Source organism: Mesoplodon bidens, assembly GCF_964165515.1.
Source record: "Mesoplodon bidens genome assembly, chromosome: X".
NCBI lineage: Eukaryota > Metazoa > Chordata > Mammalia > Artiodactyla > Ziphiidae > Mesoplodon > Mesoplodon bidens.
The window spans coordinates 99,199,857-99,212,566 of NC_138163.1; the positions used below are offsets into that span (position 1 = coordinate 99,199,857).

Below are 12,710 nucleotides of genomic sequence, written 5' to 3' on the forward strand. Positions count from 1 at the left end.
TGCTGCCCTGCTGTAGTGCCTGCAAAGGCAGGATCAGGCTGGAAAGATTGACCCCCTGCCTCACAGGACTTTCTCCACTCCTGACACATTTGTGCACACACCATATACTTCCCTCTTGTGCCATGGGCTATTTTTGTTTTGTTTGTTTGTTTTCTGTTTTTGGCCACCCCGCGCGGCATGCGGGATCTTAGTTCCCCAACCGGGGATCGAACCTGCGCCCCCTGCGGTGGAAGCACAGAGTCTTACCCACTGTTTGGCCAGGGAAGTCCCCTGGGCTATTTTTGCATTTGAGTCAGTCCCGTTGTATAAACAACCCACTTACCTGTAGCAGAAATGTTGACTCTCCTCTACCCTGACTAGATGACCAAAGAGGTGTCTTTGGATTCTGTGTGTCTGTGACCTTTCAGCGTGGTCTCTGGGTAGGCCATCACCTAGCTTTGCTGCCTCTCATTTTGATGCTAGTAACTGGGTCTGGGAAGTGACTCATCAAGCTGCATCTTGCTGAACCCTGCTGTCCTGATCCTAAGGCAGGGATTGCTACAGTAGCAATGGTTAACAGAAGCTCCTTGCTGAAACTGCGTTTTGAACACCGCCAAATAAGGAAGAGCATGGCGATCAAATGGACATAATGGGAAATAAGGAAGTATTGGGGCGGGAACAGAGTGGCGGTGGCCCACTGAAGGGCGGAAGGAGCCTGGCCCAAGGTCAGTGGTTTCCAGCTCCATGTGGACCTGACCAATGCCTGGCCCTTAACCTCCCTCTCCCCACTCCTTCCCTCCCTCCTCGCCCCTCCCTTCTGCCCTGCGCTCAGCTCTGGTTTGTCTCCTTCCTCCAAACCACAGCAAGCTGTCCCTGTCCTCCAGACTTTGCTCAGGGTCTATCACCTCCAGGGCTCAGTGTGATAATAGGTGACTTGTAATCATTTCTCCTTTTTATTTTACTAGTAAATGATATTGGGAAAAATGAAAAAATGCAAGTAAATAAAAGAGGAAAGGTGGAATCACCACTGGAAAGTAAGCAGTGTCAACGTTTTCATAAATGCTCTTCTGGACTGCTCTTCCTCAATAAATACATATTGCTTAACAAAGGAGATCGCACTGCACTTGCTTTCTGGTAACCTACTTTTAAATATGTTAAGAAATGAGAACGGGATTGCATTGCATTTTTAAAGCCCACGTGGTATTTCCCATGTTGTGTGTCTAAGTTTTGATCTGAGTCCCCTTTGCTGGAGGTTTAGTTGCTTCCAAATTGTTGAGTGGTGGAAACACCTACAGTTAACATCCTTGTAGCCTGTGCTTATTTATGACTGCCTTTTTATGATAAATTTCCAGGCACAGAATTCCTGAGAGAAAGGAGATGTCAGGTTGTTAATGGCTTCCGAGGAGATGTCTTTAATCACAAGTCATAAATCTGTCCAGGAAGAGAAAATAAATTCACGTGGGAAACCCACAGGTTCTTAGCCGTGTCCCAGGGGAACAGGCTGGAGCTACCAGGCCACGTGTCCAGATCATCCCCGGGCAAGAGTGATTGTTATTAAGCTGCTGATGGTGGTCTCATGGCTGTGTGCACTGATCGCGACCCTCCTAATTCTGCCTTCATAGATCTCCACCCTTTGTCAGGGCAGAGCCAGATGGCCGTGTCCCAGGTGAGTTCCTAATTTACCCCCTACTTTGTTTCCAGTGAATTTGAGGCAGCAATTAGGAAATTATATTGCAACCTGGAAAAATCTATTAGTCCACTTAGCTCTGGCTGTTTTCTATTCAACCTGTCAACCACCTCAGTTTTCTCCAATCCTTCTCTTCCCCACCAAAAAAAAGGGGGGGGGGTTTAGAATGAAAGATGCCTCTCAACTACTTCCCTTTTGGAACTGCACTTCATCTTTTCCTCTTTTCCTTCTTAGAGAAGATTGTTTACATACATAGACTTACCTTTCTTCCAGTTCACATTTTTGTTTTTAATTAGGGAAAATAATGAAAGTAAATCGATGCTTAATGTTTTAAAATGCATATAAAGATAGTAGCCCAATCATCCGTATTTCTTCTCCCCCCAGTACCTCATTCTTCCTCAGAGATGCCCTCTTTTAACATTTTGGTGATAAGGCGCTGTAGATGCATTTACATCAGTGTAATTAAGTGAAAATAGACGTATGTGTAACATGTTTTTGCACAAATGCTATCACATTCCCATACCCATGTTGCTTTCCCCACATGATTATATCCTGGATGTTGTTTCTCATCAATACATAAAGATTATTTCAGTTCGTATTTCGTGGTATGGATGTATCATGTAACTATTGCTCTATTCGTAGATATTGGGGTTTTTATTCATTTTTTTACTATTATAAACAGTGCCTCACGAACAGCTTTCTATGTATCTATAAGCTCAGTAGTATACGTGTTGTGGAGGGTTCACATGGAAATCAGATTGCTGAATAAAATCCTGGAAAATTGGATCACAGAAATTATCTGGTCTTTGAAAATTAATGAAAGTAGTGATTATGAAGGATTTGGGAGTACAAATTTAAATGTAAGATGAAAAGGCACCCAATTCATTTTATGAAGCCACTTAAATTTGATGAAGATACTACAAAAAAGAAAATTATAGACCAGCTTTCCTTAAGAATATGAATGCCCCAAATTTTAAAATATTCTGCATAGAACGGTAATACATTGAATTACACATATTTTAAAGTAATGCATGCACAGGGTAAAAATTTCAAGCAAAAGCTTTGTTCAAGAAAAGGTAAAAAATAATTCTCCCTCTCACTCTGTCCCCGTGTCTCCTTCTTCAGTGTTTCATACATTCTTCCAGAGATAATGTATGCATCTCTATCTAGATATATGAATCTCTTAAAAAAATTTTTTTTTGCAAATTAAAGCACATTCTGGTCCTTGTCTTAATGATCATTCCATTGCAGTTGTACATAGCTTATCCCAGGGATTCTGAACTGTGGCACTCTTGCCATTTGGGGCCAGATTATTCTTTGTTGTTTGGGATGGTCCTGTGCATTTTAGCATGTATAGCAGCATCCCTGGCCTCTATCTGCTAGATGCCAGTAGCACTCACTCCCCCAGTTTTGACAAATGTCTCTCGACATTTGCCAAATGTCTCCTGGCGGACAAAATTACACAAGGTTTCACACCAGTGGTCTACCTTATTTACAAAAATAGCCACTTGATATTCTACTGGATGGAAATGCCATTTATTATTTACCTTTCTCCTAGTGATGTATATTTAGGATATTTCTAGGCTTTTGCTACCATAAACAACATAGCAGTGAATATCCATGTACATTCCAGTTGTATGCATGTGAGTATGTCTTTCTAGAAGTGACATTTCTAGGTCAGTGGCTACACACATTTTGAATTTTGATTTAAGACTGTCAAATTGCCCTCCAAATAGCATGTAGCAGTTTGTACTCCTAGCAGCAGTATGATGCCTTTGCCCATAAACAGGCAATCACAGTGATTTTTGCCATTGTGAGGGGAAAAAAGAGTGGTGCATTTTAATTTGCATTTCTTGAATTGAGTGTCTGTTCATATTTTTAAATGCCATTTGCACTTTTTCCTTTCAGATGATTATTCTAAGTTGTTTGCCCATTTTTCTCTTGGGTGTGGAATTACTTTGATTGCAGATTGCTAGCTCTTTATGTTAACGTAATAAGTAAATTAGACCTCTATAATGTATGTTGTAAATATTTTTTCATGGTTTCTCATTTGACTGGGTTTACGTATCTTGGAGAGTAGACACTTAAATTTTTAAAATGTGGTCTAATTTCACAATCTTTAGTGGCTTCCAGATTTCATGTATTGCTTCAAAAGGCTTTTGTGAGTCAAGATTATAAAAATGTCATTTCAATTATGGGAAAAGGAGTGGTTAATGAATGATGGTGGCACAACTGAGTTTCCATCTGGATGGAAACAAAGCTAGACTCTTCTACATCATATGAAACTAAAATGCCAGATTGATTAAAGAACTACATATATATTTGAGAAACTAGGTGAAAATTTAAGAGGATATTTCTGTAACCTTGCTCAATGCAAGAAATATTTTTAATGAAATACAAAACCCAGAAACCATACAGAGAAAGACTGTCAGATTAGACTGCATTAAAATGTTAAAATCTGTACAGTCAAAAGACATTTGAGGCTGAAAGGCAGTGCATATGATACACAGAGGATTTATATACAGAAAATGCAAACTGATGATACAAAAAAGACCAAAAATGTGATAGAAAAATAGAAAGATAGTACAGGCAATCCAAAAAAAAAAAAAGGGGTGATGCCATAAGGGAAGATGTTTACCTTTTCCTTATGGCTCATTTTTATTCCTCCTTTTCTGTTGCATTCCAACAAATGAAACCAGTCTTGGCCCTTCTACTAACTGTTTGCCTTCCAGGTAGAAGTGTGTGTGTGTGTGTGTGTGTGTGTGTGTGTGTACAAAAAAACCCAAAATTTTTGCACTGGTTTTTAATGAAAATATGCTCCTACTATGCATACTCTGCTTTTTTTCATTTAACAAAAATATATCAGATATCCTTTCATGTCAGCCAATTTTTATAATGGCTGTTTTAGAGTATAGCCATAACAATTTATTTAACGACTCTGTCATCCACCAGTCCAGATGCAGCTTGTTGACTATCAGGGTTCATTCTTATCAGAAGCAATGTTGCCTGGTGATATAGCTGTCATGCCACCATTATTAGATTCCCAGGAACACAGGACATTGAGGATCATCCCCCCTTATTTTTTGCTAATACAAATAATGCTGCCTTGACCATCCTTATGGCCATATAAATATTTCAGTAGGATAGAGTCCTGGTTAAAATATGAGAAAAAAATGTAATAGGTACTGCCAAACTACCTGTCAACCAGCCTTCTATGAGAGTACTCATGTTCCTATATGAGGAACAGTGGCTCATGAACAGTGAGCCACTCATGAACAGTGGCTCTTCTCTATCTTTTGAATGTTTACAAACCTTATAGGTAAAAGACAGTATCTTACTGTTTAATTAGCATGTATTTGAACTTTAATGAGGTTTATAATCTATTTGTATGTTTATGCTTATATTTTTGTTGCTATGAATCTTTTGTCTATTCTATTGAGTTGTCTTTTCTTAACTGACATCAAAATGTCTAGGGTAACAATCCTAGAAAGCGCACTGCTGCATTAAAGAGTATTTGCAACATACATTTTGATGTATATTAACCTGTTGCTCCACGCCCTCCCGCCGAAGGCAATAAATAGTTTATAACTTCTTTGGTGTTTTTCTACACACTTGACTGCAGTAGGTATTATCAACCTGTTTAATGTTTAAGAAGCTGAAGGGTATAAATAAGTCCTGGAGATCTAATGCCCAGCATAGTGATTATAGTCAACAGTACTGTATTATAAACTTCAAAGTTGCCGAGAGACTAGATCTTAATTGTTCTCACTACAAAAAAGAAATGATAATTGTGTGACATGATAGAGGTGTTAGCTAATGCTACCGGACTGGTGGTAATCATATTGCAAAATATAAATTTATCAAATCAACACATTGTACATCTTAAACTTACACAATGTTATATGTTAATTATATCTCAATAAGAAAAAGAATCTGAAGGGTGATAAATGGTATACTATTATAAATTTATTTCACATTCCTCCAGTTATACTGTATTAGGTTGTGGTCCCTTAAAGATTTGTTAGAATTTTAGTGTATAAAGGAAATTAGATCATTGTTATGTAGCTTACAAATATTTTTACCACTTTGATACTGATGTTTGAGAATTTAAAAAATTATTTTCTTTCTGCTATTTAGAAATTTCTAATGTCTAGGTAATCAAGTTTGCCAGTCTTTAGCTATATGTCTTCTGAATTTGGGGATGGCTTAGAAAGACTTTCGCCACTCTAGAATTATAAAAACTTTCAACTAGTAATTTTATGGTCATCCTGCACACATTTAAATCTCTGACATATCTGTAATTTATTTTGGAGTTCGGAGTGAGATAGATAGCTAATGCAGCTTCATGGTATGCTTTTTCCCTGCATAAATACCTAGCCAGATTTTGCTAATGACTTCTTTTCTACAGCGATTTGAGATACTTTCATTCTGAACCAAATTCTGACCCTGTGTATGTAGGATCTGTTAGTGGTTTTTAGCTTTCTTCGTTGTCATTACTGAAGCATAACACTAAGTATAGCATGAATAAAATTCTTCCTCCTCATTAGAGAAATCTGACCTTGAGTTAAACTGGTTTTAGCTTTGTGTCCCTGGAAACCCAATAATGGTGGAATGACAGCTGTATTACCAGGCGTTGTTACTTAGGATCAAAATGACTCTTTTCTTTTTAATCTGTACAAATCAAGCATTTTATTTATATAGCAAGGAAGCACTCATTTTTTCTCCATTTAAATACCACACTTGAGATTTAAGATCACGTTTGGCAGTGTACTGCAGGATGCTAAATAAGACTTCACTCATATCGCTTTGGATTTCTTGATATCTTGTTACGTTTTCCATCATCCACTGGAACAATTAGTTCAGCTTCCTTTACCTAAACTCGAAGCTTCCCGGATGTAAAAGCCACAATGACTCTTGATTGGTAAACAAACTGCACCTGGACTGGGAGGATTGTGAATAACTGAAAATAGCTAATAGGAAGCCACCAATTTGGGTTTTCCTCAGTCCAGTGTAACTCTCATAACTGGGCATGTCCTTTGCCAGGACCTTGGAAGATGTGCTCAGGGGCCTGTTACAAGAGATACTGGTACATGGAGCAGCTTCCGGCTTCTAAGCCAGATACTGCCTGCACTTGCCAGTGTGTCCCTGTTCCCGGGCACCTCAGGCGGGCAGGGGCAGGTTGAGCTACTGGATTGTACTGAGAACTCCTCTTGCTGGTGCCACTGCCCTTTGGCCCACTGTGTCCTGTCTCCCTCTGCAAAGCTGAGTAAACTGGTGCCACATATGGCCCATGGGGGCCTTGTGGGTGCAAAATGTCTCCTTGAATTTAAGGCCACCAAGTGTGGGTGGGACAGGATGGGATCCAGAATGTAAATAGGTGGATTATTGCTCTCTGATAGGAATCCAGGCACTTAGAGAAGTAAATTCTTATTTGGTGGTGATAAGATCAAGTACAGACCTTTCCTTTTTTACCTCAATGTGCTGACCAGGCCAGATTTAGTCCTGTTCTTTGACTCATGATTGATTGGATAATCAGCACTGTTGGTCATGATTGAGTAGCTGTGTTTCGAACTGTTTGTTCTAGATCTACAGCCCCTTCAAAGCCTTCTCTGTCAGCCCTAAGCAGAACTGACTTCTCCCTCTTCTGGGTTCCCAGCCCTACCTCTGCCATTGCCTCCTTCCTTTCCTCCCCCCTTTCATGTATGAGTTTGTAAGTGTTGTTTTTCTCCCTCTACTAGACTGTATGTAGCTCCTTCAGTTCAGGAGGTGTTTGTTTTTATTAACCTTTACATCCTTAGAACTTATCAGCTTGGTCTCCAGTCAATAAATATGTGTTGGAAGAATGAATTTCCAGTGTAAAATATTTCTAACACTCGATCTCTTTCCCCATAGAGTTTAAAATAATTTTAGTTACATAAGCACCCTATATACTATACTATGTCAAATTGTGGATGGTGAACAGCATAAGAACAATTATGTAGAGAAAGGCAATGCAGTGTCTAAAAAGTGCATGTGGAAACCCGACTGAATGGACTTTAATCCTTAATTCCTACCTGTGTGACCCTGGGCAGGTGACCTCACACTCTGTGAGCCTTCCTGTCCTCATCTGTCAGGGTTCTCCTGGGTGGGGGGGAGGACTGAAATCTTTCTACGTGTGAAGGACATAGGATGGGCACAGAGTGGGCACTTGATGTAACATACTGTCTCCGTCCGCAAGCCAATCACTGGGCTAAAGAGGAGTGTGCTGTTGCAGGGAACCTTGACCTTCAGGGACGTGTTTGTGGACTTCACCCTGGAGGAGTGGCAGCAGCTGGACGCCACTCAGAAGAACCTCTGCAGGGATGTCATGCTGGAGAACTACAGCCACCTGGTCTCCGTGGGTGAGGGACCCTCCACAGGGTGACTGGAACACACCCCCTCATGTCTCCCTCTCTCTCGGCTGCTGCAGCTCAGGGGCGTCTGGGCCCTGAATGAATCGGGCCTCAGGCTCACGGTCAAGAATTCATAATGGCGTTTGCACCTTGCACGGGATGTCCGTGCTCCCACATTCTCTGTGGATGGTCTGCACCGAGGGCCCACTAGCTGGGCTCACGGGGCAGTCACTGAGGCCAGACCATCTCTGCCCTGCGAGGATGGGCCTCGGTTCCGGAATGCCTCATGTGTCAATAACAAAGTCCTCTGTCATTTCCCCTTAACAGGATTCCTCATGGCCCAACCAGGTGGGATCTTCAGGTTGGGACAAGGAGAAGAGGAGGCCAGGATGGCAGCTGGAGAAAGCCCAACACGGAGGTGTCCAGGTGAGCCCATGTCAGGCCAGTTGGGCCAGGGCAAGGGGACCTGGTGGGTCAGGGAGAGCTTGGCCTCGGGGGTACGCCCAGGAGTTCTTCTCAGAAACCCCCGACTTGGGGACACAATTCGGGTCTGATGGAACGAGCTGCTGTGATATCCACATGATGCCCCACCTGCTGGCCCTCTGCAGCCCCTTGTTCTTGGGGTTCAGACAGAGGCAGCCACTGCTGTTCTGTAGATCCCGTCTCCACCTTCCAGCTTCTGGGTGGCTAGGGAGACGTGCCCAGCCTTGTCTCCTTCCTCCTCCCTCTCCTTTCTGGAAGCTGTTGGGACTTTCCCCATCCCTTGGGCATTTGCGTGTTCATCAGAAGACAAGCAGATGGAGGGGTGATGTTTCCTCTTTACTTGGCATACTGTGGGCCCTCGAAGTCTGAAATGCAGAGTCTTTAACCTCAGGGAAATTATCCTACCTGGTTTACTGGAGTTGGGATGGACAAAAATCTTTGCTAGTGATCTTCAGCTCTACCAGGCAAGTGAGAATGGTCTCATGGAGATTGTCCTCCAATATTTATAATGATATAATATCAATCCTATACAAACCCTTTAGAAAAATAAGGAGGAAATAACTCCCAGCAAGTTTTTTAGACCAGCATTACCCTGACACCTGACCAAGAAATTAAAGGGAAAGAAAAGTACAGACCAATAAATCTCATGAATATTGATGTACAAACCCTTAACAAAATATTTAGCAAATGGAATCCAATAATATTTGAAAATGAATGCAAGGTTAACATTCAGAATTCAATTTAATTAAATATATTAACAGAATAAAGGCAAAAACATATTATCATCTCAGTGGTTACAGGAAAATAATGTGGCAAAATTAATATATGTTCATGATAAAAAAAAACCCTTAATAAACTAGGAATAGAAAGGAACTTCCTCAGTCTGTTAAAGGGCATCTATAAAACGCCAACATCATATTGAATGGTACAAGCCTAAACACTTTCTCTCAAGCTCATTAATTCTTTCCTTGGCTGTAATGAGTCTGTGATGAGCCTGGCATCCCTAGGAGTAAGACTGATGGGCGCCAACAGAATTGCTGTTTAATATTACAATCAGAAAAAGGCAAGATTTGGGAATTCCCTGGCCTAACCAGGGACTAACCACTGGACTCCGCACTTCCATTGCAGGGGGCTCGAGTTCGATCCCTGGTTGGAGAACTAAGATCCTGCAAGCCAGGTGGTACGGCGAAAAAAGAAGAAAAAAAAAGGCAAGATTCAAAGAGAGGAGTCTGAGGGCAAATGCTTCATTAAAAAGTGAGAGTCCCTTGCTGAGTTCCCAGACCTGAGCTAAATTTTAGATCTGGAACCAATTGTCTAGAGAGGTACCCATGTCCCTCATAGGAAGAACCCTACAACATTGTAGCAAACATAAAATACATAACTTAGTCCCTTCCCGAAGAAACCTATGGCCATTTATCTGGGTGACTATAGTCACTGGGGAAAAGGGAATATTTTTAGGACTATTGGACACAACTTTCTGAGTTGACATTAATACCCAGACATGCAAAGCATCACCATGGCCCTCCTGTTAAGAGTGGGGGCTTACTGGGTACAGGTGTTACATTGAGTCCTGGCTTAAACCTGATTCACAGTGGCCCACTGCACATGCAGACCCACCCAGTGGTGATTTCCTCAGTCTCCTAGTGTATAACTGGAATTCATATACTTAGCAGTTGGACCATTTACTACCTCTCTCCTCACCTGTAAAGTTTGTTAGCTGATAATTTATGTAACAGTGTTCAGTGGTTACAGAGTAAAGAACTATGGAGATAACTTATTTTTATCCAAAAAAATCACATACAGATATTACAATCACAGGATACCCATTTTTAAGATGCAAAACATATACTCAAAACCATACACTCAGACAACCACATGGAAAAGGAATAGGGAATATACAGACATATATGAAAATAGGGTCATTTTAAGAAGAGAATGGTGTCACATATTAAAGACAAAGCTGAATGGGAAAATGGATTCGAAGACAGAATCAAGTATGCACAAGATCATTTTATTGGTAGTTTCTGCAGATGACATTTAAAAAATTAAAAAATTAATAATCCTACCACCCAAGTGGTAATCTGGATAATCTGCTTAATAATTTGTTGTATTTCCTTCTGAGCTTTTTGTTCTGTGTCTACCTATACACACATACCTAAAACAGATACAAATATAAAACAAATATATTTGTATACATATATATGTGCAAATGATTTTACTCAGCATAAACTGCTACTTTTCTGTCAGCCAGAGTCACTGATATAATGGTGCATTATCCATCCTTGACGTATTTTTTTAATAATGTAAATTATGTGGTACATTGTTTTATGTTTTTTCACTTAGCCAATTACCATGAACATTTCCCCAAATCCTCAAACATGAGAAAATTTTTAATTAGTGCATACTATTCTATCTTATTGATATGTCAGTTTTTAATCAATTGACTATTGGATATTCAATTCAGTTTTTTTTCTATTTTAAATAGTATTGTGTTAAGGGAGATAAGCTGAAAATTAAAGACCTTTTATTGACCAATAAAATGAGGCATAAATGTAACCATAAAATGATTACCCTTAAATATTAAGTTGTAAGCACTGTTCCTAAGTGAGGTGTGTCAAAGCTTAATATATGCCTTTTCTGTAAGGGGTTTGCATTTTTTCACTGAAAGTGTTGATAAATATGTGTAAGATCTCCTGTTTGAGCTCCTTTGTTTCAGGGATCATGATGACTCATCCTCCGTCACACCACTTAAGGAAGCAATTTTTCTATTTTGTTTAAGAAGTAAACTGGGAGTTTGCCCTAGCTAGGATTAACAATTTTTGCTTTATATTTTTCTTTCAAAAATGTCATCCTCTACTCCACAGTGAACATATCTTAATGATTGAGTGCTTGTTTGCAGCCTCTGCACCTTTCACACAAAATGTGTGGTATAGGGCTTCCCTGGTGGCGCAGTGGTTGAGAATCCGCCTGCCGATGCAGGGGAAGCAGGTTCGTGCCCCGGTCTGGGAAGATCCCACATGCCGCAGAGCGGCTGGCCCTGTGAGCCATGGCCGCTGGGCCTGGGCGTCCGGAGCCTGTGCTCCGCAACGGGAGAGGCCACAACAGTGAGAGGCCCACATACCGCAAAAAAAAAAAAAAAAAAAAAAAAAAAAAAAAAAATGTGTGGTATAGACTATAGAACGTATTTCTCTCATAATTTCTAACACAGTTTTCTAAACTCATTAAGTTCTTTGTTTTTCCTCAGCATAAACACTCTGATAGGCAAGGACATTTAAATTCTTTCTAAAGTCTTTTCCAGATCAATTTATTCAGTTTTGCCACTTTTGAATTCTCTGGTATACAGTTCTCCACTTGTGTAAGAATTCTGGGTGAAAAATTGATCACATTTATTATATGCTTCTGGAATTATACTTCTGTGCCTTTTATTAAGTTAAATGAACATTAAGTATATGAAGAGTTTTTGACATTTTTTGATATTTATAAGGTTACTCCCCAGGATGAATTGGTATATAATATAATGAGGTATAACTAGTGAAATTATCTCACAGTAAAGTATATTAATAGGTTTTCTCTCCTGTATGACTTTTCTGATGTTTAATGAGAGTTGACTTCCTACTGAAGGCTTTGCCACATTCTTTGCATTCATAAGGTTTCTCTCCTGTATGAGTTCTGTGATGTACAATGAGAGTTGATTTCACACTGAAGGCTTTGCCACATTCACTACATTCATAGGGTTTTTCTCCTGTATGAATTCTCTGATGTTTAATGAGAGTTGACTTCCTACTGAATGCTTTCCTACAGTCACTGCATTCATAGGGTCTCTCTCCTGTATGAATTCTCTGATGTTTAGTCAGTGGTGACTTTTCACTGAAGGCTTTCCCACATTCATTGCATATATAGGGTTTTTCTCCTGTATGAGTTCTCTGATGTACAATAAGGGTTGACTTCTCACCAAATGCTTTCCCACATCTTCTTCATTCATAAGGTTTCTCTCCTGTATGAGTTCTATGATGGACAGAGAGGTGTGATTTTCCACTGAAAGTCTTCCCACATATGCTGCATTCATAGGGTTTATCTCCTGTATGAACTCTCTGATGAACAGAAAGGTGTGACTTTCCCCTGAAGCCTTTTCCGCATTTACTGCACTCATAAGGTTTCTCTTTTGTATGAGTTCCTTGATGTTTAATGGG

General features: G+C 40.2%; 1 protein-coding gene and 1 long non-coding RNA gene across 3 annotated transcripts in view; one reads left to right on the plus strand and one right to left on the minus strand.

Annotated features, from left to right (window-relative positions):
- The window catches only part of LOC308609189 (zinc finger protein 268-like), an 18,952-nt gene continuing 6,242 nt past the window's right edge, over positions 1 to 12,710 (plus strand). The window contains exons 1-5 of one of the 2 annotated variants that reach the window (XM_081222760.1): positions 1 to 1,013; positions 1,602 to 1,645; positions 7,920 to 8,046; positions 8,365 to 8,463; positions 9,649 to 9,774. In XM_081222760.1, coding sequence (XP_081078886.1) covers positions 971 to 1,013; positions 1,602 to 1,645; positions 7,920 to 8,046; positions 8,365 to 8,463; positions 9,649 to 9,774 — 439 coding nt within the window. In that variant the 5' untranslated portion in view covers positions 1 to 970. Of the gene's footprint in view, positions 1,014 to 1,122; positions 1,646 to 7,919; positions 8,047 to 8,364; positions 8,464 to 9,648; positions 9,775 to 12,710 lie in introns of those variants that run through there. The other variant, XM_081222759.1, reaches the window with a different exon arrangement.
- On the minus strand, positions 10,516 to 12,482 carry LOC308609190. The gene is made up of 2 exons (XR_014014275.1): positions 11,694 to 12,482; positions 10,516 to 11,455 (listed from the first exon to the last, which is right to left on the minus strand). It is a non-coding gene; the product is annotated as an uncharacterized lncRNA (long non-coding RNA).